Genomic DNA, 27,968 nt, shown 5'->3' on the forward strand with positions numbered 1-27,968 from the left:
GTCATAGACCCCATTATAAAGTATATCACAACCACTAATTTGGGCATGGTCATAGACCCCATTATAAAGTATATCACAACCACTAATTTGGGCATGGTCATAGACCTCATTATAAAGTATATCACAACCACTAATTTGGGCATGGTCATAGACCCCATTATAAAGTATATCACAACCACTAATTTGGGCATGGTCATAGACCCCATTATAAAGTATATCACAACCACTGATTTGGGCATGGTCATAGACCTCATTATAAAGTATATCACAACCACTAATTTGGGCATGGTCATAGACCCCATTATAAAGTATATCACAACCACTAATTTGGGCATGGTCATAGACCTCATTATAAAGTATATCACAACCACTAATTTGGGCATGGTCATAGACCTCATTATAAAGTATATCACAACCACTAATTTGGGCATGGTCATAGACCCCATTATAAAGTATATCACAACCACTAATTTGGGCATGGTCATAGACCCCATTATAAAGTATATCACAACCACTAATTTGGGCATGGTCATAGATCCCATTATAACTAATTTTGTTGTATAATTTCCTCATGATTAATTTCGCTTGATGACAATTCTTGATTAATAAGAGCAATTTTTATGAGGTAATTTGTCACATTGAAAAATCCCAGATTTGTCAACCATGATTTAGAACTAACATTAGTCTGGTCAAAGACCTTCTGAAGTCTAAACCTATGTAATTTACTGCTTATCATTGATCAGTGGTGACTTAAATGCTGATAGACATTTTTTTTATATCTTCTGGCACAGGTGTTAATAGGATCATATCCACTGAGTTTACCTTAAAACATAAAATGACCATCTATCACACCTATGTTCATAATGCGTCATGAATTGTCAGAGAAGATTTATGATATGTGCTAAGAGCAAACATTAAATCCTTATTGAAGTTCTGTATTTTAAAAACTTAAAAACAGTTGTTATTGTTTCTGTTTTCGCTGCTCTTAGACTTATCAGATATCTAGACATCTACAAAATGTTGACATTTGCTATATATATATATATATATATATATATATATATATAGTGAAGAATGTGCTACGTTTTACTGATTTTTTTAAAACAAAATGTCAAAATCCCAGTTGTCACTCTCAGTGGATATTTTATCCTTGGGAAGTTGTGAATCAAGTCACATATTTCCTTTGTGTCACATGTTCAGTTTTGATTGGTTGCTTAGAAAGGTCAGGAGAGCACATGCTTGATGCTAGCTCACGGGGACAGTACATTCAATGATGATATCTGAACTATGAATCCAACTTTAAATATCTACTCTTTCAGTTTATACTTTTAAAAAAATCAAACATGGCTGGAAACAATTGAAAAGAAAGATGCTTTGCAGTTTGTGTGTAAAATTGGCAAAGAAGATTCTTTCACACTTGGAAATACAAATATCAGGACATTAACCCTTGAGAAATATGTTGAATATTATCAGCTCATAAACAGGTGATTCAGGATTTGAAAGTAAATGAAAATCTTAAAACTACTTGCATGACAGCAATCATGTGACACACAGGAAATACCTTACACAAGATATAAGAAATGACAAAAGAGTGAAATGATTTGCAGCCAATGGTTTAGCAGTGCTAAAGGAAAGGGATATAACTCTAAACTAAATTCAAATTTTGTTCTCTGAATGTATTGTTTTAACCTTCATCTGTGTGATTAAAAAAGTGCAGTAAGTGAAATGAGATATTGGTTACATATGTAGATTTTTTTTCTCACAACTTCATGTAATATCCCTACAGTTTTCTTCTTCCCCCAAACACTCCAGGTAGGGTGTAAAGTCACTCTCCCGCAGCCTGCTGCTATCAGGGACAGTCCATTAACATCATGTCAGGAGTTATGTATTACCTCCAAGTCTACCTTGAACAGAGGGACATTGAGTTGTATAGTCCTGCCTCCCAGGAGTGAGAAAAGAATGGAGACATCCTTTCCGTCCTTTTTTAGTATGAGTTTGATACAGAACAGGTGCACCCATCCTTCTGGTCCCCTTGTGTCAGTAGGAGTTTGACACCCATCCTTCTGGTCCCCTTATGTCAGTTGGAGTTTGACACCCATCCTTCTCGTCCCCTTGTGTCAGTAGGAGTTTGACACCCACCTTTCTGGTCCCCTTGAGGCTCTGGTGATCCTAAAAAATTACATTTCGGAGAAATATTTTGGGGCTAGCTCTCAAACAGATATCTTTGTGCTCCTTACATGGTTGTAATTAAGGTACTTTCCCAAAGACTTAGTAAGGGCTAGGACTTTGCTTGACAATGTACAGGTATGACTTTCTCCCACACACACACACACACACAAATTGAGATATTTGGTTGCTGCAAGTGGATATTTCCCATGGAAACATGGTCCTACCTCCCAGTTTAAACACTGGAAACTTTAGGACAATGGGCAGGGTCAATAGTAACCTTTGCCTGGCATGCAAAACATTTCAGCAGCATTGTTCAACCTGCTGACAGTGGATTCTCTATTGCCAATTGCCCAATATCATTTGTTTGAAGCAGTCACAAAAACATTTTGTCATGTGTTATTCTTGTCAATGCCATCAGTGGAGCTTTTCCACCTTTGCAAAGATGTTGCTTTGGACACATCCAAGGTCTTACTTGAGCACAAGAAGAACCTTCTGAGGACTGCCTACCTGGAAGCAGAGACTGTCTTGCCTTTTCAGTGTCTTAGAGACCAGCAATATCCTCTTGGCCCATTGAACTGGCCAAGAAGTGAAATCATCCTGACTGATCACAGGGTCCATCAGCAAAGTTCTTTAAAGCCATGCAACCCCAGTCAAAGCAACAACTCTATTTCAGAACTCAGCTTCAGCATTTGGGCACCAGAAGATTGCACAGCAAAGGCCTAAGGAGGAAGTTTGCAGGCATTTTCCACTGTCCAAAGGGTGGACAGCACTAGGGACTTTCCTCTTCATCTTCCATTTGTTGACGTAGGTGCCAGGATAAACCTCTTCTCAAAAGCTTGGTCTAGCATAACAGTTTATGGCTAGGTCCATTCTATCATAAAAGATAGATACCAGCTTTTGTTTTGGGATTTCCCTTCTAAAGCTATGTCACCCATGTTCTTCCACCAGTTCCTTATTTAGAAAGGTGCATTAGAGAGATTGTTAGCCCACTTAAGGTCACTAGGTATCCCAATCCTCCCTTTTTGATTATTGGTTGATCCACAATGGTTAGCTAGAGTCTCTCAGACTTCACCCCATTGGTCCAAAGTGACCAGGCTGAGTCTTCAACCCAGCTTAGAGAAATCAGATTTTGCATCCTTTTCTTTTTCTGCTGGGTTTTTTGTGCTCCGCAGCTGATATGGTTCCCTTTGGTAGACTGTTGTTTTGCCCTCTCCTGTTTCTCCTTTGGTGAACTGGAAACTTGGCAGTGACCCTTAGAATGTTCATATTTTTCTAGATGTGGATTTCCAACATCATCAGATTTGGTTGACAAATTGGGACCGTATTTGTACCAGATTTACCATGTAGACCCCTGAACCATACTCTTATTGGTTTTCCGGCATATAAGATTCAGGGTGTGGTGCTCATCTGGAGCTGAAGAGACTGATTCATACGGGTTCTTGTTCCAAGAAGAATCCATCCTTCACATCAACAATTTTAAATGAGGGTAATGTTCTTTGCCCTACATTGGTGCTTGAGTAAAATAAGTTGGCTGCGAGATGGTCTCCTTCAACAACACATCAGTGGTAGCGAACCTCAGGAGACTTTTAGGCACATTATGCTCCTTCTGTCTGTGTGGAGGTTTTGAACCTCCTCTTCCCTCCAAGCTAGCCACGTTAAAAGGTTCAAATGTCGATTTTTGTCAGTATGGGATATTGTATATTTATCCTCTTCCTGTTTCTGGTTGTGTTTTGAGGCATTCTATAACTAAAGTATTAATGAGAATATTTGGATGAGAGATGCTATACATAGATAAGGTGCACTGAGGAAAAAGGTTCCCAGCCAAAAAAGGAAAAAGGAAAAAAAGAAGCAGCCAAAATATTATTTTTGACTTAAATGGTCTGTAGAAAGGGAATGTTGGTTAGAAATAAAATCCCCATGTATTTTTTCATTACCTTGGTCATGTGAAGTTGCATTTATTATCTACATTCTACTCTTCTATGATTTAAAATATACTGGCACTCAGGTAGCCATGATCATAATATGAATAGTAATGTGATTTATTTCCGTACATTAAGGTTACGAAATCAGCAATGGATCCTGTAAAAATACAGTTCGTTGATTATTTTAGTACTGTTTCCAATCTCTGACACTGGGGCAGGTCCAGAACCTAAGGTACATGACCCACGGTCTGTACTGGATATACATACACTGGTATGTCTAGTTCTGTCTCATTTCCTGCATATCCATTTATGTTTACTGACTGGGGATCTCAGCATTTTCGGAGTTGTGACGCGTGGGAAGCATAGTAACAAGTATCATTCTTCAGCAAATCCAGAGCGTGTAATCCAGAGCTGAATTGAGCAATATTAATGACATTGGAAACAGTTTCTGATTACGTAAATAGCATGCATTACAGTCATACCCTCATTTAAAGGATGAGAGTATATAATTACGACTTGCACATTAATTTCCAGCAGTGATAATTTTATCCATTATATTTAATGGATATCCATTCCTCCATCATTAGTTTAAAATGTCATTGTGATTAAATTTGCTGCAAGCACTGACTGAAAATTATGGTACCATCTAGATTCTAGAGCATTAATAATCCAGCATTTATATAATGGTTTTGAGATTCCTTTCCTCTCATTTCAACTTACTTTAAGCCATTTTTCATATAGGTTGGAAGTGTTGTACTCCAATGTATCTTTTGTACTGTCTTCTATGTATTCTTTCTCCATCTTTTGATCAAACTAATCCCATCTGTACTGTTACGACCCTGGATATTAAATTATGTAGCATAAGAAAATAAAACCAACAATTTTAGTGAAATCAACAAATAATTTATTTCCCAAAGTTGCAGAGTGAAAATTTAAAAGACACAGTGTTGTAAATTAAATCTCAAATAGTCTAAAATATCTTATCACAAGTCCACAAATATAGAAGGTTCTGAATGAATTTCATTAGTTTTGAATGTCCTGATGTACCAAAATGATACAATGCAGAATTTTTTGGAATGAATTCTCAATAATCCCAAAGTAGTGTTTTAGTCCAAAAGTCAGTTAGCACTTTGTAATTGTAATGAATAATTTTAATAAATAATTCTTCTAGAATTATATTTGAACACAACTGTAAATTATTCCAGACACTGATTATAAAACAGGAATGAATAATTGGTTACGAAGTCCACTTTATATACATCCCCACTTGACCTAGTTCAGAATAGAATTTCTGTAAAGCTAATTATTTTCTTGTAAAATTCCTTGAACCCTTGAACTTAAATTCAAGTAAACATCTTGTTTGCAGCTTAAAAATCATGACGAAAATCAGTTAGGCATTAACTCAATTCACAGTCCTCAATCACAATCATGACAAAAGTCATGTACACAGTATAAATTAAATATACATAACAGTACAGGGGGATTTTCCAGAAAACATGTATCTTCTTCTGGTATGCGAGTCTTTGCCACAGTGATATTTATATTGAATCATCAGCTTTGACGGTAACAGTCAAATATGTAAACATTATTCCTGTGTGCTATTTATAGAACTAAAAATTGATGTCACATTTCAAATCTGGAAGTTTGACATAGATTATCTGTGTAAGTTCAAATCTTGAAGACATACTTTATGGGTTAGAAAGCTGTATTTTTAAAAGGCAACACTTCTTTTGAGTTTTCAAAAGTTGTATAGTTTTTCATATTAAGCAGTATTGCTTCTTTAAGCTAACCTTATGTTGTTTTGTATTGATTTTTAGCCATTCTTGATTTCACCTCCTTATTTATTACAGAAATGTATAATGGAGGGTTTGCACGCTTGATACATTTTAAACGCTCATCCAGATGGAGATAGAGAGAGGAATGGAGGAAGAGTGAGGAAAAATTGAATGGGTTATATATGGAAATAAAGGTTTTAATATAATACATAATGGCTTATTTTTTCCTAAATGAAAAAGAAAGTAGTTTCAGAGGTGATAATACCAGTGCAGTGACAAAAATGGTATTGAAACTGTGGTGTTATAATTTTTCTCCCACTCATATTTCAGTATCTCATTATGAAATATATAATAAAGGCATTATGTTAGAAAATACAGAAACAATGAATTATAATCCTTTCATGTTGAGGTTTTCTTCATGCTTGCAAAACTTACAAACATGTCATTAATTTTCAGATTACCTGGTCGAACTGTGCTGATTCGTGAAATGAAGGACAGGTTTGACCAAGGTGAGAAAGTAATATTTGATGAAGCAACCATTGATATTCACACAGTTGCCTCCCTTTTAAAACAGTACATACGTGAGCTTCCTGAACCCCTTATTCCAGGCAACCTTTACCAGCAGCTGATGAACTGTGCCATGCGCTTTCAGAGCAAGAAGGAGCAGCCTGAAAAAGATGAAGAAGTTCAACAAGTTCAGCAACTTATGAAAGAGGTCCCTGCAGACAATTACAATATGTTGAAATGTCTCTGTCAATTTCTCTTTCAAGTAGCAGAAAAAAGCTCAGTTAACAAGATGGATGCTACAAATTTAGCCACAGTATTTGGCCCAAATGTTGCCCGACACCCTAACATGGAAGACAGTCCAGAGTTGTTTATGTTGACAATGGCAGACCTTAATCAGCAATTGATGTTCATGTTTATCAATTACTGTGATCATATTTTCACTTTCGAGTTTGACAATGAGATCGTAGCTGTTGATGACCTGTTAAGTCTTGACATTGACACTGGACAGGATTTACCCCAAGAAAATGGATTACTTCTAAAACCTGAGGTTCTCTCAAAGTCTCAGATCGAACTTGAGGACATCTTCAGAAAGTCACCCCCTGATCAGAGTTCAGGTCCTGAAGATGACACTTACTCTGGTCCAACACGTTTTGACTTTAAAAGATGTAGCAGATTTATTCCACCTGAAGATGACAATAATGCTGGTGAAATATTTAATGAGTCCAAAAGGAATGGCAAACCTATACCACCCGAAAGGAAAAGTAGGAGAAGGATTTGCCATGCATTTCAAGTGGAAAAAATTGAAGGGCAAATTGGCAATGTAATTATCAAGCAGCTAAAGCCAGAACCTGCAGAAAGACCTAGAGGTTCAGCTAATGAAGCAGACACAATTAATTCTCCAGCAATGCGTGAGCTTGAATCTCCTAATGAAGAACACGCAGAAATACAAGACAAGCCCAGAACTGATTATGTTTCATCTAGTGCTGAAGAAAGAAATGAAACAGTACCAGAAAGTATTCAGTCAGAAAAAAAAGGTTTTAATGGTAGTTTACCATCTGCAGAAAGTGATTTTGGTACAGTGAGTGAACTAAAAGAGCAAATTAGACTGCTAACATCTGAACTGCAGTTCACTAAGAACAAATTAGCCGATGTTTCCAGATCTAAATCTAACAGTGATGCAAGTATTAAGAAATTACAGGATGATCTGGTGAAGACTAAATCTACATATGAGGATGCTATTAAGTATTACGACACTCAGATTAATCACCATAAACAAATGATGGATGACTTGCTCCGTAAACTTCATGAGGAAAAGAATGCAAAAGCAGAAGCAGTGGAAAAAATAATAACTCTACAGAATCAACTTCATAGATATCAAATGCGTTTTGGAGAACTACAGCTTAGTACAAGTGTGGAAAATTGAGTCTCAGAGCATGGCTTATTCACAGCAAAGACAATACTGAAGTAACTGTAGTTTCTATAGAGACAGTGTTCATAGTTAAATGAAGAAAAAACTTGTACCATTATTAAATATCTTGGGGTTGTCTTCATTTTTGCTTTAATTCTATTGAACCAGGTCATTTTAAATATCTAACTAAAGATATGAAATCTGTCATTTAGGTTCAGAAAACCTAAATGTAACAAAAAATAAAGGTAGTCATCATGTTTATTCACCAACTCAGTACATGTCAGCTTGAGGAATTGTACTGGGTTCAGTAGGAGTTTAAAGTACATGTTGAGCCTCATAGATTAGATTACGTGGTTGACCGCAGTAAGCCTGAATTATTATGTGAATGGGAAACAGTAATTTTAACATGACTAAAGCAGCATACTGGTATATGTAGCACTTAATATAGGTTTGTACAAGAAAAACCCACATTATAGGGAAGTGAGACACATTGGTCACTTTTCCACTGGCATCATTGTCATTGTCAATAGTTTAAGGTTAGAAGACAGTACACTACTTAGATTGAATCATTATAAAACTTAAGACAGTACATTCTATGATATGTTTGCTTTCCCTTTTACCATGGGGTCATGGTCCTAGTCATAGAAATTTGCATTTAACTTTTTTATTGAGGTTTTTTTCATTTGCTTGTATTTCATGATCTCCTTTATTGAATTTCTTTGCACTTGGAATAAATCATCAGGAAGTTAAGACACTTGTTTCAGTGATATGCTTGCTTGCCTCTTTGACCTAGGGGTCAGGGCCAGTCATGAAAATATTCATTGAGATTTAGGTTAAAGTGTTTTGATTTTTGCTTCTGTTTTGTAAACCCCTTGATGTATTGTCTTCCATGATCTAGAGTAATCATTATGAAACTAGGATGATTTATTCTGTATCACGCGTGCACAACTTTTTGACCTTGGGGTCAAGTTCAATAGGAATTCTTGGAATTTTTTGTCATGGGCTCAACTTGCAAGGGTAAACTTTCTTGTTTATATTAGATTTTGCTGTGTTAAAAAAATTACAGGTTCATCACTAACTCATCACTGTTTAAAAATAAGTTTTCTTGCCCATATTTTATTTTGGTAATCTAAATATTGTATTTGAATAATTTGCTTTATTATCCCATTAGTGTTCGAAATCCCCAGTTAGAACGGTGCAGCACCATGAACTTTTTCTTGTGTGCCATGCTGATTTTCTTAAGAACCATGCCAATCTTTAGGTCTTTTTTTCTAGCACCATGCTGCCCTTCTGTCAGCTTGTAGTGAATCATCTTTTGTCCTCCATTATTTACAGCTGCTTGATTCCGTTTCATTACTAAGCTTTCATGACATGGTCAAACAATAGGGTCAACAGTACCAGTTAATTAACACTTCACCATTAGGAAGCTGTTTATTGAGAAGTTTACTTACTGACTGATCACATTTGGTGCTTGATAGTACCCAGGGCATTGCCTCTAACATGAGATAATCTGAAATGCATTTCAGACCATCAGAAAAATGGGATTTAGGAAATACTTTAAGAGCCTTTGATAGTTGTCAGTTTAAAGACAATAAAGTCAAGAAGAATTTGAAGGAAAACAAGACCAACTATGTCATTTGTTATATGTCACCTATTTGCACTGTAATTGAAGATAATCATGAGAAAATTTTTACTTGTCAATAATAATCATGCATTCGATTTTCTTCTAAAGCTTTACGGATATATGTGTCCTTTGCTATGGAATAGAGAAGAAAAATTGTAATACTGAAAAGATTATTAAGGATTTTACTTTTGTAACTTTTGGGGGGTGAACTACATGTGAAATATGGGATTTATAGAATTGTATAAGTCAACTGCATGTACTCCCATTGCTTATTTTATCATTTTTCAACAGCAAAAACAAATAATAATAATATTAATAATAAAAATAATAACAATAACAATAATAATACAAACAACACAGATAACAACAGTGATAGGACTCCCTTTTGATCATGTGGTAAACATCTAAAGTACTCTTTTTTTGGAAGATAACTACATCTTTTTGTGATTCTGGGGAAATCACTACCCTTAGAGAAAATGTTTGGCCTCTGTTTGGTCAGTAGCTTATGCATCAGACTGGGTATTTGCACTATTTTTGTTCTCATACATTACCTGATCATAATGCCTCACAAATCCAGCCCTCCCAGGCTAAGATATTTGCTCAGTGAGCTAAATATTGTCAGGCCATGTGTGGCAGTCAGAGATATCTCCCATTGATATAGGTATTGGCACCAGATCCCATATTAGGTACCTGAGTTACCACTCCGTTTGTACCATGTAGTGTACTTTCTCTTTTTAGAAGCCTTCCAAACTGACATCAGGAGTTCTGGTATTCAATTTTTGAGGAAGCTGGAGTAGTTTCTCATCCCAGAAATGTACATTCCATATATTAATTTTGAATTATTTCATGGTCTTCTCTGTCTGGGATGAAGTTTTTCTTTCTATTGTAGAATTAGAACTTTGTCATAAATATTCTGGTTAGATACCCTTTTGTATTTATCAGCATGGGTGACTAGTAGGTTGTTGTTGTTGTAGGGTTTAATGCTATTTTCCAGCACACGATAGGCTATACATGGCAGCCAGTATTAATGGTGGAGGAAGAGCCTGGGAAATCCCCGGATAGAACCACTGACCCTCGAGAAACTACTGGCAAGCTTTCTCACATACCCACATTGGCCAAATCTGAGACTCGAACCCACACAGACAGAGGTAAGATGGCAGTGATCTGTAATGGCGAGCGCTTTAGACCACTCAGCCACTCAGGGCCCCCACTAGTAGGTACATTCAGTAATATTTGCTTGATTTTGTTTATTTGCAAGTTATAGACTTGTTAACTCATTAACCCCTGGAGGTTTTGTCGTTTTTGCCTGAAATGTGAGTAGGAAACACATTTTGGGGTCATTTTCTGAATACATCCTAATAAAAGACTTTCAAGAGATTTCCCGTTAACCTAATGCCTAGTTGTGTTAGAATCATTGATTTTCATTCAGTATTTCGCTTCCACATAAGCAGAAGGGTAAAAGTTGGAGTTCTTTTTTTTTTTTGCTTAATGGACCCATCATTTTCGTATCGAGACCACTCATTATTCTAAATGCCTATCTTATCCTACTTTTTGCAAAGGTTTGCCTGCCTGTGTGCAGTTCAGACCATTCTGCCTTAGATCTGAGGACAAAAAGTCTAAAATCTGAGGATATGGTTCTGACCATGGGTGAAATTTGGGTGGAAAAAAAATCTGGGCCAAAAAAAATTAGGTTTTTTCCTCTGTATTTTGTAGTGCAACTAGAACGTCCAGATTATTTGGTACCATTTTAGAGTTACATCTGTCTACCATTCTATAATACCACCCACTTTAGTGTATCTTACATGACCTTGATGCTAAAGAGCTCAGCAGTAGGCTACTACCTCCTGATGCATAAACATGGCGCCAGGGGTTAATGAGTTAAGTCATGTAGGTAATTTGTTCTCTGTAAAAAACTAATTGTTTTGCAGTGTTTACCTCAGTAAGTTTAAATGACATTGCATGCTTGTCTCTGTAAAAAATTCCATTTATGTTTGAACACATATGCATACATTTTTATAGTTATTAATGGACACTTCCCATGACTTGACATGTTTAGGCTATTGCTTGTGACCCTACTTTACAAGTATATGAAGATTTACTTGCTCATTAACATCCACTGCATGAATTCATGCTGGCAGCACCTGTATAATATTGTCTGCTCTATTTACAGAGTATAGAACATATATATAGAGTCAGATGCAAGCAGTGTAAATGTCAGAATGGCATGAACCATAATACATGTTTTGCATGTGTGGGTTGCCACTTGGTTAATGCATGTCAAATATGCAGTGTGGACAGAGAGTTAGTGAGCTTCAGTCCTGGGCACACATTGTAACAAAATGGGAATCAAGGATGTTATTAGCGTCAATGCTGACTTCAAGTCAGTTAATTCCAAATGACAGATTTTGAAAGCAGAGGGCTCACCAGCCATTAAGCGAGTCAGGAGATCTCTTTCAGCTATGGCTATAATCCCAGCTCTGTCTTTGCTGCCTCAACTAAAAAAGCCTATATCAGCAGTACCAATAGGCCTGATGCCTTGAGCATAAGACAGCTAGTCTTCTCTCCCTGCTAGGTGTGAGCCAGATCATGAGCATACCAGTCCACCTCAGATTCTGTCTCACATGATGAAATTAGGGACTGGTTTTGGGGCTCATTTATCTCAAAACCCAACCCAGCATAAAGAACCTAAAAACGTTATGGATGATAAGATGGCCCTCATCCATCACAGTCAGACTCTGCATTCCGAATCCGAGTGCAAGAGGTAAAGGAGAGAATTTCTTTGTCTAGTATGTCATCCCAACATCAGAACACTGGCACTCTCATGGATCAGCCTACCCAATTACAATGCCTCAAGGCTCCTGATGCACTTCATGCCCAGTTTAGTGCCTTTGTACCCAACTGATTAGGAATCAGTTTGATCACATGCCCATTACACTCCAGATCAACATCCTTTGGTCATAGGATATACTAAGGATAAGAAGAGTATATAATTATGACTTGCAAATTAATTTCAGCAAAGTAGCTTCTCATGGGTTGGTGGTTCTTTCCGGGGTTTTCCTCCACCTTTATACTGGCCATCATGTATAGCCTATCTTGTGCTGAAAATGGTGTTAAACCCTACAGCAACAACAACATCAAACAAATTTCCAGCAATAGTGTGAAAGTTGTGGTATCTCAGTCAGGATGAACTTCTACTTCGGTTAGCAGGCACCTTGATCCACACCATCCAAGAGGTGTCATCATCGCCACACTTGTCATGAGATGATGAGTTATGTCCAGTAGCTCCAACCTAGTGATGATAAGGGAAGTCTCTCACTTGTTTCCACCATAATTGTGTCACCTTCTCCTGCTCCATCAGCAGCTTAGTCCAGAGTTCCAACATCTACTGATATTTTAATCAAGAAAGATAACTGGCATTCAAACTCTCACTGCATTCTGGTTGAGTGGCTGACTTACTGGGCTGTTTTGAATACCATTCAGTTTCAATAGAGCATTCTACAGGACACACACAAGCCTTTGTGTCATATAGAAGTTCCAGTGGTGGACAGAGACATAGCAGAAATGGAACTGTCAAAGCCCTGATCTCAGATACTGTCTTGCTTGAGACAAGAAGAGAACTGTTTTGTGGTTCACATATCCCATAACCCATCCCAGCATAAACAATTTGAAATTTTGGAGGACAAGATGACCCTGTTCCATCAGGACTATTCCATTAAAACATACATGGGACCCTGGGAAGGAACTTTTAAAGTGGGGTACTCATCCATAGATGCAATTTAGAAATTTCTTGTCATTTTAATATGAACTCTGTGAAATCAAAGTACCCTGTCATATATTTTTTTTTAAAACTATCTTTCCTGTGTACCATGTATGTTTAAATGGAACAGCCTGTAGGATTGGACTCTGCTATCTGATTCAGATTGCACAAGGTCAGTACCAAAAGCCAATTTTGTCTATAATGTTAAATGATGAGACCGCTTACATTGATCATTATATTGTATTCTGTCCCAACATCAGAATACTGGCACTCTTAGGGATCAGTCTATCCATTATAGTGCCATAATGCACCCAGCTTCCTCGATGATTAGTTTAGTGCCACAGTACATAGTTGGTATGAACTCATCTCAGCCAAAAGGCATGAACTATTCCATAACTTTTACAGAGCCAGGTTGGTTAATACATCTACTGATCTCATTTTTGTACCACCAAATCTAACTTTTACTGGCTACAGATATGTTTCAGACACCATATAGAGACCAAGGATGAATCTCTCAGTGGTTACCTTGTAGGGATCAGAGGAGTGGAAAGGTCTCCCCACCTCTCCTCACCAAGGATCAGGAAGAGGGAAACAGCCCTGCAGACCCTATACATGTTCAAAGCCATGGTTCTTTTTCAAATACATTACTCAATCATAATACCTTAGGAGAACTACTACTACCTTGCAAATCCAGCCCTCCTAGATACTACCTTTAGTTAAAGGGAGCTAAAAGTTGTCTGCTGATGCATGTGGCAGTCAGACAGAGTGATCTCCACTTATGTATAAGACTTGGTGGCAAAGTCTAAGAATATGTCAGTTACTACTTCCATTCATGCCAAGAATCATGCTCTCATCACGAGACCTGGCAAAAGCCTTAAGCTGTGTGGAAGATAGGTCACTACATGTTGGAGATTTTCACTTCTAAGGAAAGTATACTCCATCTATATTTCCAACATTTTCTATCACGACAAAGTTAGTTCTGCTTTTACAAGCTGCTAGCACTTTGTTGTCATCACACATTTAGGTACTTGCATGTGTATATTCTCTATAACAGTGCCTCAGTTCCCTTTTACACGAAGGTTTTGTGTGTGTATTGGAGACACTCTTTTACATTTCTGTATTTCTTTCTGCTCTGGTCTGACAATTACAGGTCAGCGCTCTAGGCAACACTTGAGTCTTGTTTATCTGCATAAGCTTTAATTCATTTTTATTGAGCACTTAGTCACTCGCGCTTGTAACATATGCAGCTTCCCAATTTAGGTTCAGGCTACATTATTTATGTGTGCATGACTTTATGCTCTTAAGAAACTCCTTATATTTTTCCATCTTTTATTGTATATACAGCTGAGTTTCATTTACCGCAGTATCTTTAGCCTTGGAAGACCTTGCATCAATGAGTCTACCTGTACAGGCCATCCTTGATCTTCCCTACTGGTAGCATTGTAATTGAGATCATCTGCTATCACTTTTTTCCAGGTAAGCATCATTTGGTATAGCCCAGGACCCATACGATATTCAAACATCACATGTGCAGCCTCACAGGTCTATAAACAGGTGGTATTGTCCTTATATTTTACCTGTATGCTTCTTTGCTTTGCTAGACTGTCTGTTATCAATTTCTGGGTCACCCTTTTAATGATTTAGCTCTGCATGAACATTGCATTTGAAAGACAGGTGGAGGGCTATAGTTTTTTGTTTTGCTCTGTTTTGTCTTACATATTAGAACTCTGGGCAAAGCACAAACCTTCATGTCTCTATTCACAAGGCTCCCAGGATGGTCCTGTGATTCACCTACAACATCATATATCATTTAACCCAACACCTTTTCTTGTTTCAATGGCAAATGACCGTCTGTCTGGTCATTGGCCTAAGCACCCTTAATCCATTCATCCATGCCTCTTTGGTTCCCACTGGAAACACTACAGCACATTTTGAAAGTTATCCATGAGGGAGAATTTGCCATCACTATGGGCTTAGATGGCGCATACCTTCATGTCTCTATTTACAAGGCTTCCAGGATGTTCAGCAATTCACTTACAAAATCGTGTACCATTTCAGGGCACTCCCATTGGGGCTCAACACCAGCCCCTGGGTTTTCACTCGTCTGATGATTCGTGTAATGGCACATGTCCAGACTATTTCTGTGGGGCAACATCAAGATACCTGGATGACATCCTGCAGCAACATCAGTGAGTTAGCTCTAACAAGACATGATAACCCTTGCTATCAATCTGGACTTCTCATCAGCAAGAAAAAATACAACCTAGTACCATCTCGACAATTTGTTCACCTGTCACTACACAGGCAACATATTTCATCTCCCTCAGGATCAGGTACTTATAAAAAAACAACCGATGGAGGCACCTTACTTTCAAGAATTCTAACCGCACAGGAATCCTTTTGCCTACTAGGCTTACCTAATGTAGCAGCAGACTCATGGTCCTAGTTTGCCTACTATTGCATTGCTAACTGTTTGTTCTGTAGGAATGGAGTTCTCAAGTTTGCCAACTGGACTATCCTCCAACCATTGATACCCAGTTAAGGCACCATCTGCAGAATTTGGCTCATGGCAGGTATCCATCTACATGTCCACCTGCTCGAGATTATAGCCTGTACTGATGCAAGTACAGAAGGTTGGGGAGCCTGCCTACTACCATCCTTATGGAACGCTAGTGGTGTATGCTTTCCCCAGGAACAGCATCTTTATATAAATAATTCTGGAGAGGATGGCCATTGTGAAAGTCCTACACCCCTGGCAGGAATATTTGCTTGTCAAATGAGTTCTTTTTCTGTCTGACAGCTCTACAGTGGTGACTTATCTCAACTGACAAGGAGAAACCAAATTTTACAACAGTGATTAATCCCCAACAACAAGGAAGACCCCAGTTCCTAGGCCTTTGTGTCATGGTGTGGGACTTTCTGAAGGGGTGTTGTTATCAGCAAAGCCACATACATGTTCACCATATCCTGGGATGCCTCTATATACTGGCCTACTCTTTGTCATGGAACAGTCAACTAGTACAGAAGGAATGGTCTCTCCATATCTCAGTTCTCTTTCAGATCTGTACACGGTGGGATCGACCGTTGGTGGGCATGTTTGCGACAAGGTGTAATGCCAAACTACCATCTTTTGTCTCTCCCATCCCAGACTCAACAGCTTTGGCAGTCAATGCCTTATTTTTGGATTGGACCAACCTGAACTCGTACATCTACCTTCCAACACCTCTGATTCCAAAAGTTACACAGAAGGCAAGAGAATCAGCACATCGCCTCACCCTCATCACACCTCTCCCATGGGAGAAGTTGTGGATCAATGACCTCATCAATCATGCATTGGAAAATTGGATTTTTACTTCTACTCAAACAACCACAACAACAGTTGTTTCTCCCTTGTCTGGAGCTCCTGAACCTGCACATCTGGATCATCTCAAACAGGCCGTCAAACTTAAACAATTTTCGCAACCAATCATGAAGAGAATTGCTCCAGCATGACAGCCCTCCACTTTGAAAGCATATGAAGTCAAATGGCACAGTTTTCACCCATTGGTGAGCAAACAAACATATCTTGCCTCTCCAGGCATCTATACTGCAGATAGCTAATTTCCTCCTCTAGCTCTTTGAAGAGAGCAAGTTAGCACAGAGTACAATCAAAGGTTAACACTCCATGATCGCCGACACCTTTCATCATAATGGGAAAGAGCATATCAGACATACTCCTGATTTATCCAACCTTCTTGACAACTTTGCGTATACACAGTCAAAAACTTTAACCATATGCCCAAAGTGGAACCTATATTGGGCATTAAATGGGCTGGATAAGACACCTTTTGACCCAATTTCAATGGCATCTCTGTTGCTCCTTTTTCTACAAGACCTGCCTCCTAATGGCATTAGCAACTGCATTCAGAATTCATGAAATACGTGCCCTATCAGCAGACCTTGTGGAATTTCAATGTAAACACTCACAGTGTTGTGTTAGCGAACTCAAACTGGAATTGTGTACCAAATCAAACAATTTGACATCACAGGCATTGGACATTTTGTGTTCACAAATGTTTTGTCTTTTCTAAAATGTTCTGTTTATTTGGATGGACACTTTTTCTTTAATTTATAGTTATCAAAAATGTATAATATACTTTTACTATTTTTTTACACACAACAAATGAAAGATACAGCATGTCAGACTGAACAAAATTATTTGTTCTTATTTCTATATAAATAATTTCTACTGAAATAAAACTCTGTCATAAAAAGCATCTCAAATGGGTAATGATCTAATATTAAATTTATGAAACTTGTTAAATACATGTAATATCCAGCTTTTACAAGCCAAGGCTTATAAAAGCTAGACATTATTCAATTCGTTTCATAAATTCAATATTAAATCATTACCCATTTGAGATCCTCTATAAATTAAGCACTAAAAGTTTGGAAAATAAATTCTATTTACTTTGTCTCCATGAATTGTAGTCTGTAGGCTTAATTTAAACTGAAAATATGGACAGATGAAAGAAGGGAGATTTATAGAACATGCATTCTGTCAATGATCAATAATGCATGGTGCACACACCTTGGCAGAACTGCATGTTTTTTCAAGCTACAATGCCAATAAGACAGTATGTTTAACCATTTGAATCTTAAAGCACCTTTGTATGGGCACATGAGGGTGCTGTAATAATATAACCAATCAGAATACAACAAATTTAAAAGTTATATAATCAATATGATAGCAGATGTATGCCGTTTACAGTTAGATAGGACAAATATAAGTAAATCTGGTACTCAACACTGTGCAATATAATATTACTGCCAAGTCAAATATTGACTACATTATATTAACTTCTTTGGTTGAAGATTCAATTACAGTATTTTACTAACACTTTTATATTACTTTTCTTTCACAACGAGGATTTAATTATTGTGAATTAAAGCATTTTTTCAGAATTTTTTTAATTCACCAACCTTTGTTTATATAGTAGACTAGCAAGTTTGATAGGGATTAGACTTCACAAAGGATGCATACGGTTGAGCTTGTAAAAGATAAATTGCTAAATATAAATTTTGAAAAAGCTACTTTCATTGGCAAATGTAATACACAATTTAATTATCTTTTGGAAGTTGTATACTGTGATTCAGATAGGAAATTCATACTTATACTTTGCACAAGGGTTATTCTGGAACTTATGGAAATTTTATGCTGTTACTAATGTGCAACTGTTTTGTGCATGCCCTGGGTGGCAAGCAGTCTAAGGCACTTGCTTTTACAGATCATTAACATTTCACCTCAGTCCACATGGTTCCAGGTCTCAGCTCTACTAAAATGGGTTTGTGAGAAAGCTAATACCCAGTCGACAATTGGGGATTAGTGGTACTTCCTCCACCAAATATACAGGTTGCCATATATAACCTATCATGTCCTGAAAAATAGTGTTAAACCCACAAACACTAAGTATTTTGCATATACTTATGTTCTTGTTATGGGTTTACACCATTTTTCATTGCATGATAGGCTATTCATGGCAGCTAGTAAAGCTGGTGGAGAAAGAAGCTGAGAAAACTTTGTGTGTACATACCATCAGTGGCAACTAAACCATGATAGGTAATAGGATTATCTGTTAAAAACCTGTCATCCTCTTTTGCCATTACTGTTCCATTAAATGATATCTAATCAAACATATTTGTATGTTTTTACAACAAGCATGTTTTTGTATTACTTTTACAAGTCAAGTACAGGTATTTTGTGATAGAGAAAACTTAGTACATTTTCATACCATGATTAAAATATTTTCCGAATTTATTGTTTGATTTTAAGGTTATGTTCATGGATTGATGTTATTTTTTCTCACAAAAACAGAGAGAGAAACTATTGTTAAATTTGTCATACACTGTTGTTAATTGTCACACACTGTTGTTAAATTGTCACACTATCGTTAAACATGTCATGCTATTGTTTAACTTGTTGAACACTTATGTTAAACTTGCCACACACTAGTGTTGTCACCTTAAATTACCTCCTGTATTATGCTTTGAAAAAAAAAAGTACTTGTAAAAATAGTCACAACTTATTAATTTCTTTTACCAGATACAGTAATTTGAAGGGACCACACTTTGCCAAATTTTCTTTAAGTTTGCTGCGAAGACTTTTATATCTTATATGAAGTAACTTATGCCAAACACCTGTACATTACAATATATAGTTATCAGTAGGTCATTTCAGCATTATCTCTTGATGGCAAATTTAATTTGTATGAGCAATTACTGGCAAAGATAAGATGTCTTAATTAAATTCATAAACAGTAAATTTGAATGTATGTTTGGGTGTTGAAATATTAATATAATATGCAATATATTTTGTGATTTGTGAATTATTATCTTGTATTAATAATGAACATATAATGCAGATTCTCAGAAAAATGTATTTAAAAAAAAAAAAATGAGTGTGTATGTTTCATCTATTTATGTTGAATAACAAAATATGTTACTATACAGAAAAGTGTACAAATTTCTCTTTGTATTATATATTGCAAGCAATATTATATACATGAAAAAAGATTGTATTATTCAAATGTGCCCTGTCAGGCATTGATTGGTATAGTAAAACCTGTCCTGAAAGATCACTGCAATGAGAGATCACCTGTCTTGAAAAACCAAATCCTCAGTCCCCCGATTTATTGATTATATAGCAGATCTGGGTCTGTGCGGTTGGACTCCTCATATAAGTAAGTATATACAGTAAGATATAACTGTTTGTACTGACATATTTGTTCTGCTGTGATAAACAATGAGTTGCTGAATTCAGTAGTCCTTTGCCAAAACCCAAGTCAAGAATTTGAGCCAAAAGGCAAATTTTGAGGAAGAAAGTATTGATGTAACATATATAAGTAATGATGCATGTAGATCATTTGTACCAGATGTCATATGGAATAATTTTACTGTAGAATCATTACTTTTTTATAACTCTTTGCAGTATTATTTTAAATAGCACAGTAATTGTTAACACTGTCGGTAATAAATATTTTATATCTCAGCTTACAAAACTTCTGTACAGAACTTAGAATAAATGTTGATTATGCTGGTTTTGTGTGGAACTGGTACAGTCCCTCAAAGGGTAACAGAAACTGTATTTGTGAAATATGTGTAAATTCATTTATAAACCTTGTATAAATATCTGAAATGAGATTTTTTTGTTTTTAGTTGGCATTATTTGTTATTTTAGAGGATGGTGTTCATTATAATATTATATAAATGCATAAATATACTTGGATTTTTATTTTCATTGCCACATATCAATGTATGTATTTGCTTTAGCTTGGATTGGGGAACTTGTAAATGGATGTTGCACATGGAGTTTGATATAAACAGCTTCAGATGAAATTATTAATTATTGCTCAAATCTCACAAACTCTTGTAGGTTTAAAAGAAATATTTTGTTGAAAAAATTTTGTTTGAGCCAATTTAGAAGAATATTGGTAAGAAAATTTGGATTTTTGTTTTATTTTTTTAAATCTGTAAAGATTTAAGAAAACAAATAAACCCAGGAGCAGTATATAACACTGGAAACTGCAGGGAATCTTCTATTTACTTGTGATAGGTAAATGAAGTGGTTAGTAGGTGGTTGAACAGGATGATCAAAAGCACAGAAGGTATAAATTTGCCTTCAAGCTAAAACCTAGTTGTGCTTACCAAGATAACAGGTTGAGTAACAATGTTCTGTTGGAAAGCAGTTTATAATTTCTACCTTTTCTATTTTACATTAAGATTTAACATTTTTTTCCTGATAGCATTACCCAAAGAAAAAGAGACACTCTACCAAAAAGAAGGAAATATATTTTTTTAGTTCTACTGGTCATAGACCAGGAGAGCTTTGAGATGGTCTATTGTCCATCATCTGTTTCTGTCTGTTCATTCACATACGTTTGTTATTGCTACTTCTTTTAAACTACTTGGAGGATTTCCATGAAATTGTACACAGATTCATTCCATGGTATAGTTGGTCCTACATGAAAATGGGGCCACTTGGACATCCAGTCCAGCCACCACAATGGCCATCTTGAATATCCAATTATTCCTACTTCTTCTGAATAGATGGTGATATCAGCATGGGGATTTCACTAAAAGACTGCTTATGCTGTCTTGCTGATCCTAAATGAAAATGGTATTGATGTGTCATTCGCTATGGCCACCACGGTTGCCATCTTGAAAGATTTTATTACTAATCCTCCTGAACAGAAAAATTTTTAACCAGAGGACTTCTTATGATGAGGTCCTGAATACAAATGGGACTGACCTGATGTCCAATATGGCCAAAACAGCAGACATTTCGAAAATGTTTTAATTTTACTCCTTCTGAATGGATTGTTATATATGGGGTTTTCACTAAAAGATTTAATATATAATATCAAGTTAGTCCTTAATTAAACTAGAGCTGATCTTGTGTCCAGTATGACCGCCATAATGGCCATCTGGGAAGTCTTGTCATTACTCTTTCTGAACAAAAAGTAATATTACCATTTAGTTTTCATTAGACAACTTCTTATTATGTCTAGTTGATCTTGATTGAAAATGGTGCTGTTTGCACAAACAATAAGGCTGCCACAGTGACCATCTTGAAAATCTTATCATGACTTCACCTTAATGAATGGTCATATCAGCATGTGGTTTTAAGTGAAAGACTTCTAATGTCTAGTTGATCATAAATGAAGATGGTGCAGATCTGACTTCCAATATGGCCAGCAGAATGACCATCTTGAAAATTGTATTATCGTTGCTTCACTTGTATGGCTGGTCATGTTGACATTGTGCTTTAAGCCAAAAACTTCATATATGTATAGTTAATCCTAAATGAAAATGGTGTCTTTCTGATGTCAAGTGTATGGCTACCATGGCAGCCATCTTGAAAATCTTGCTATTACTGCACTTCTAAAATGGAACGTCATATCAGCATGAGGTTTCCATCACCAGACTTCTTTTCATCCAGTGGAACATCAGTTCCTTCAAGGGACTCTTGTTTGAAATTTTGTGACGAATAGTAACAAAAATAATGCCACTAAAAATGCCACTTTTTATTAAATTTAACTTAACCTAAATTTTCAGTTTTTAAGTTTTACAATGGGTTTATTTAAAATTATTTAGTTAAACTTGCCATGCATTGTGTGATTTATTAAGAGCATATAAATATACAATATTATTCATTTACCTGGCATACAGATCTTGCAAAGTGACACAAAATCAAGCTTCATCTTTTACTACTTCTGTTTTCCAAACATTTTGATTAAATGTGCAAATAAAATACTCCAATGCAATTTCACATCATTTCACATCATTTGTGATTCATATTTGGGTTGAATTATTGGAGCAAGATGGTTTACAGAATATATACTGAGAAAGCTTTTCTCACTCACCCATACAGGTCATCATACAGTACATTTTGAACCTCATTTTGATAATGAAAGGGAATGGTAAATGGAATGGGTGACATTCGGTGGGATAGTTTGGGGGAATGGGTGACATTCATTAGGATAGTTTGGGGGAATGGATGATATTTGGGAGTAAAGTATTAGTGAAAAAAATCTTGTTCATATTTTTGATTCAGATGCAGTCACCTTATATTATACACTCATTTCATTTTCCTACCAAAGGGAATACACTACAAGAAACAAAGTAATTGAATTTATACTGTATTTCAAAACAATGGCAGATTCATCAATACGAAGTAAAAATATTAGTTCTTAAATGGCACTGCCCAGTGATCTTTGAACTTCATCACGTGTACAACATTATTTTTTTAAAATTTAAAATCTCCATTTGGTGAACTTAAAATGGAAATTTAAAGTGATACCTTGAATGAATGTGCATTGAAGAAACTTTTCCAATTGGTCTGGAATGGATGGATTTTGTTTTTCTGTTGATTCATCTCAATTCTGCTTTTCTGTTAGAATCTATGTTGTCAAAATTACAGTACTGCTTTGGTGAGAATCAGGTTTTCCATGACATGGGTCATGTCATTTGGATTTGCAGAACTAAGAAAGTACATTTTGAGGAAATTCAGGATGCATAAATGTAAGTATATTTATTACCGTTATTACCAGCTAAAGAACACATGTTTATGCCCTGAAAATACTTTTTCACTGCCTTGGCTTATTTGCTCTGGTGCTCTTAGTTTCCTATAAAACCTTCAGTTGCATTTTGTTTCTTGAATTTAGTGTTTTGACCGACTTGTAAAATGGTATGTCTCTGATTGATAGGCCCTTGGCCTTGATATGCTTTTCTATTCTATTTTATAGACCCTAGAAAGCACTGGTTATATTCTGAACCATTCTGTTTGTGAAACATTTGTGAATTTTTCTCCAAAATAACTGTTCAAATGATCAGAATTGTATTTTCAATTACTGCATCTTTCACATTTGTTGTTGAGATTGCAGATAGCTCGGTCACTCCTTTGCTTGTTTGAAAGTTTTGTTTGTGACCCAGTGAACTCATCCACATCAATAACTTTATCATCTCTACTTTCAAATGGTCAAAACAGTTTGTTTAGTTCATTCACAAACAAATCTAATCAACCAAAAGCTAAAGCATTGACAACGTGAGTATACATGGTTTGTTTTCCTATACACTTTCTGTGCAATACTACATGAATTTGAGAATGGAGAAAAAAATGAACATATAATAATGGTGAGATTTGTTGGGATAGTTTATGGTTGATATTCAGTACAACAGTTTGAGAGTTTCAGTCACGCTGTATGTTGTTAGTCTCAGGTAAACTAAGTTAGAAAAGTTGTTAGAGTAGAATTTAGATCCTTAATTTATTGATATAATAAAATGTTGATTAAATGGATGCCAATTATCCAGATTGCTTCTACTATATCCCATCAAATATTTTTACTTTCTACAATTAACATGTAAATAAACATAACTATAAATAAAATGAATTTCCCTGTCATGACACAAACTCATAGCAGAGTAACAGATATTTATAAAAGACACAATTGAATATGATCTCACTCACTTATAACTTCAGTTGTATTTTTGAAATATCTTTTTACAGTAAAAGTTATTATGATAGGAGAGGGAAAGAGAAATCTTATTTTTACCTGATTGTTGGTCAGTGCCACTCAAACAGTATTTAATTTCTCCTACGGAAGCCCCAAGTTAATCAAGCAGGATTAAAAACTTGTATCAGTCTTATCAAATAAATTCTGTAGTCCAAGCCTACATTATTAACTGTCAATCAATGATCATGCTGACTTAATGGGTAATACTAGATAATTAATCACCAACCAGAACAAGGGTGAATAGAATCCATGTCAGCTGAGTTTACCTATATCAAAGCTGTAGGAGAGACTTATTCACAGTTTACTTTTAGACCTAACTTCAGTGATCTAGATATGACTGGTTATCTGGACAAAATTGGCATCCACTGCTGGGTCTGGATATTTCATGTTTTATTATACATGTACATTGATGTAAATCCTATTCATTTTATTAATTTTTTATGGTTTCAGAATGTTGATATGTACATGTATCTGTAGAGTTATAAGCTTAAAATATTGCAATTTCTCTTACCATTTTCCTGCACTGTTTCTATAGTTTTACTAGATTTTTGTTTTACTTTCAGAGATGGTTTAATACACTACATTTGCTCACAATTTATACTTATTCTTGTAAATCTTATATTTGTATATCATGTACCAGGATTTGAGAACATTTGCCAAATGAACAAAGAATTTTTATACATGTATATATTTCTTTAAAAACTGTACAAAAATATTTTTCTACTCAATTTGGTGAAAAAGACTAATTACATTTAATATGAAAGAACAGATTTCTCCCTTTACTAAACTGCCAAAACAATTAGGTCATTTTTCTGACCATATGAGGGATCCTGAAATTCCAATGGCTCTTGCTGGACAGCTTTTCTTGAAAATTAATGTGGCAACCAGATATTTGTGAAATCTAATATAAAAACTCAGTTGCGGTATAGAGTTTTAAGAAAAGAGAAATAAAAATTATATAATTATTAAATGTGTCAGAAAACATGCCATTTTCATTTCCTTGTTTACTGTTGTTTCTATTTTAGTAATTATAATTTATGGTGCATTCAATTTCTTGCAAACTATTTAATCATAAAAATATGTCCTTTTAGAAAACTATACTCTAGAATTTCAACCCAAACATTATTTTGTGTCGATCTCCTGCTTTAAAAGTTAATTATTCATTGACAACAAGCAGACATACTTCCTTGAAAATGCATAAGAATTAATTAACTGGTATTGCCGGTCAAGTCTGACAGAACAGTTTTATTTTATTAGGTCCTCAATCAAGTTTTGAAGGATGATATTAAAAGTCAATAATTGTTGCTGGTAAATTTTCCTTTTTAATTAAGACCTGAACTTGTATATTTTTTCTCTAAAGATCTGACATGTGCTGATACACCACCACACTTGCTATATGCCAATTCAGTTTATGCACTTTATTTTAATGCCATTTATAATGAAGAAATAACATACAATTTGTGCCTCTGTCCTCATTTTTACATCATTTCTGGTGCCATGTGCTGTGACTCACATGTTTCTCACATAAGTTCATGTGTTATCACTCGTTGAGCAAATTATATGTAAATAATCGATACTTGAAGACTTAGAGGTATAATTTGCCCAGTAACTTCCCTAATTTAGAAAGTATCCTATGGCAAAAATCATGTTCTATTTATGCCAATTTTTTATGTATGCCATAACCTTAGGAATACTTCTTTATTGTAAATTGGGCATCACATACATAGTTATAAAAAGGACATGATATGAGGAACTGATATAATATCTATAGTACGGGAGCAGAGGCTCAATTATTGGGTTTTGATATGTCCAGGAGATAAACTTTCACAACTCTCTTTTACTTCAAGACCACAAACTATTAAACTATTCAGGAAACACAGTGATCAGACAGTTGCATGGTATAATTATGGGCATGTTATGGCCAATGGTCAAAAAGTTAGTAAAATGGTCATTTGGAACTAATTTATTAGTCATGTCTGGCAAGGCAAATTCAGCCATATTAGGATCTCTGATATATATATATATATATATATATATATATATATATATATATATATATATATATATATATATGTTTCATTGTCAGCAGACCACCATTATTTCTGTGATATTCTTTCCTATAACTTCATTCTGATCAGTGGGTGACTTTTCATTTGTTCTTTAAGTAGATGTATATCATGTATCCCTGAACAATTGCAATAATAAAGGAATATAAATCTATTTAGTTTTTTTAACCATGGAACCACTACACTATGTGTATTTGCAACAGGACATTGTTTTTTTAGAGAAAAAAAACATGTAAAATTTTTACTATGAGTTTAAAACATGTACAGTATTTCAAGCACCACTTTTTCTAGTGTCTGCTGTAATTTTTTATGCCCCACCCATGATAGAGGCATGGTAATCATATCTATATCTTGTCCTGCAGTCCTTCCATCCATTCATACAATCTCATTAGTCCAACTAGTCCTGCAGTTTTGGATGGATTGCCATGAAACTTAGTCATCTATAGTCATCATAGCACATCAGCAAATCATTTTGCTCTTGCCATTTTTGTTGGAGTTATTCCCCTTGTTATGTAACTTCATGCAGTGTATGACATGATCTCATTAACACAACTAGCCACACAGTTTTTGCATGGAACTTGGTACTTGATATTATGGTATCATGGTCATCTGAACTTATTTACATCATCAAATCGCTGTTCCTGCAATTTGTTTGAGTTACTGTATTGCTGTCTATGTAACTTGGAACCTTATGTAGTGTATGACAGAATCTTGTGAATACAATTGGTTTTTACTGGATCACCATAAAACTTTGTACATTGTATTGACATACATTTTTTGAAGATGCACATATTGGTAAATGACTTTACTCTCACAATTGCTGTTAGAGTTATTTGACTATATTGTGCAGCCCAATGACTATATTATGCAGCCCAATGACTATTGTGCAGCCCAATGACTTTATTGTGAAGCCCAATGACTTTATTGTGCAGCTAAATGACTATATTGTGCAGCCCAATGACTATATTGTGCAGCCCAATGTCTGTATTATGCAGCCCAATGACTATATTGTGCAGCCCAATGACTTTATTGTGCAGCCCAATGACTTTATTGTGCAGCCCAATGACTATATTGTGCAGCCCAATGTCTGTATTATGCAGCCCAATGACTATATTGTGCAGCCCAATGACTATATTTTGCAGCCAAATGCTGTGTAAGACAATTATGTGAACACACTTATAAAGGAGGTTTTTGTTTGGATTGCTGTGAAATGTACATTGTGGTTGTCTCCTAAAGATATACATATTGGCAAATCTTTATGCTTCTTTTTGCATAAGTGATCAACTTGTAGCTATATATGATGTATGTCATACATAATTTTGTGAGTGCAGCTGTTCTTGCAGGTTTTGTGCATTTCTGTGAAAGCTTGGTACATAACCAGAAGATATGCTTCTTGATCAATCATTTGACTCACACTACTTCAGAAAAGTTCCACGCTTCTTAGCTCACCTGGCTATAACGTCAAGTGAACTTATGGTATAGTCCTGTCTTAGTCATGTGTTGTATGTTTTTTGTCAATCAGATATTGCTGTTACCACTCTGGAGTCCATATTTCTAATCCAGTTTTAATCAGAATCTGAATAATGGCAAAACAAGCATTACCCATGCATATTAATGATTGGCTGACCTTGTTACCACTCAGGAGGTCATTTTTATGATCTGATTTTTCTTACATTTAGAATATATGCT

At 35.6% G+C, this 27,968-nt stretch overlaps 1 protein-coding gene across 5 annotated transcripts in view; it reads left to right on the forward strand.

Moving 5' to 3' along the window:
• The window catches only part of LOC149802603 (uncharacterized), a 75,125-nt gene extending 48,692 nt beyond the window's left edge, over positions 1-26,433 (forward strand). For all 5 annotated transcript variants that reach the window (XM_089951888.1, XM_089951884.1, XM_089951885.1 and 2 more), the window contains one exon: positions 6,323-26,433. In XM_089951888.1, coding sequence (XP_089808014.1) covers positions 6,323-7,796 — 1,474 coding nt within the window. In that variant the 3' untranslated portion in view covers positions 7,797-26,433. The remainder of the gene's footprint in view (positions 1-6,322) is intronic.
• The last annotated feature ends 1,535 nt before the right edge of the window (positions 26,434-27,968 follow it).

Source organism: Sinohyriopsis cumingii, chromosome 3, assembly GCF_028554795.1.
Source record: "Sinohyriopsis cumingii isolate HCF-2022 chromosome 3, ASM2855479v2, whole genome shotgun sequence".
NCBI lineage: Eukaryota > Metazoa > Mollusca > Bivalvia > Unionida > Unionidae > Sinohyriopsis > Sinohyriopsis cumingii.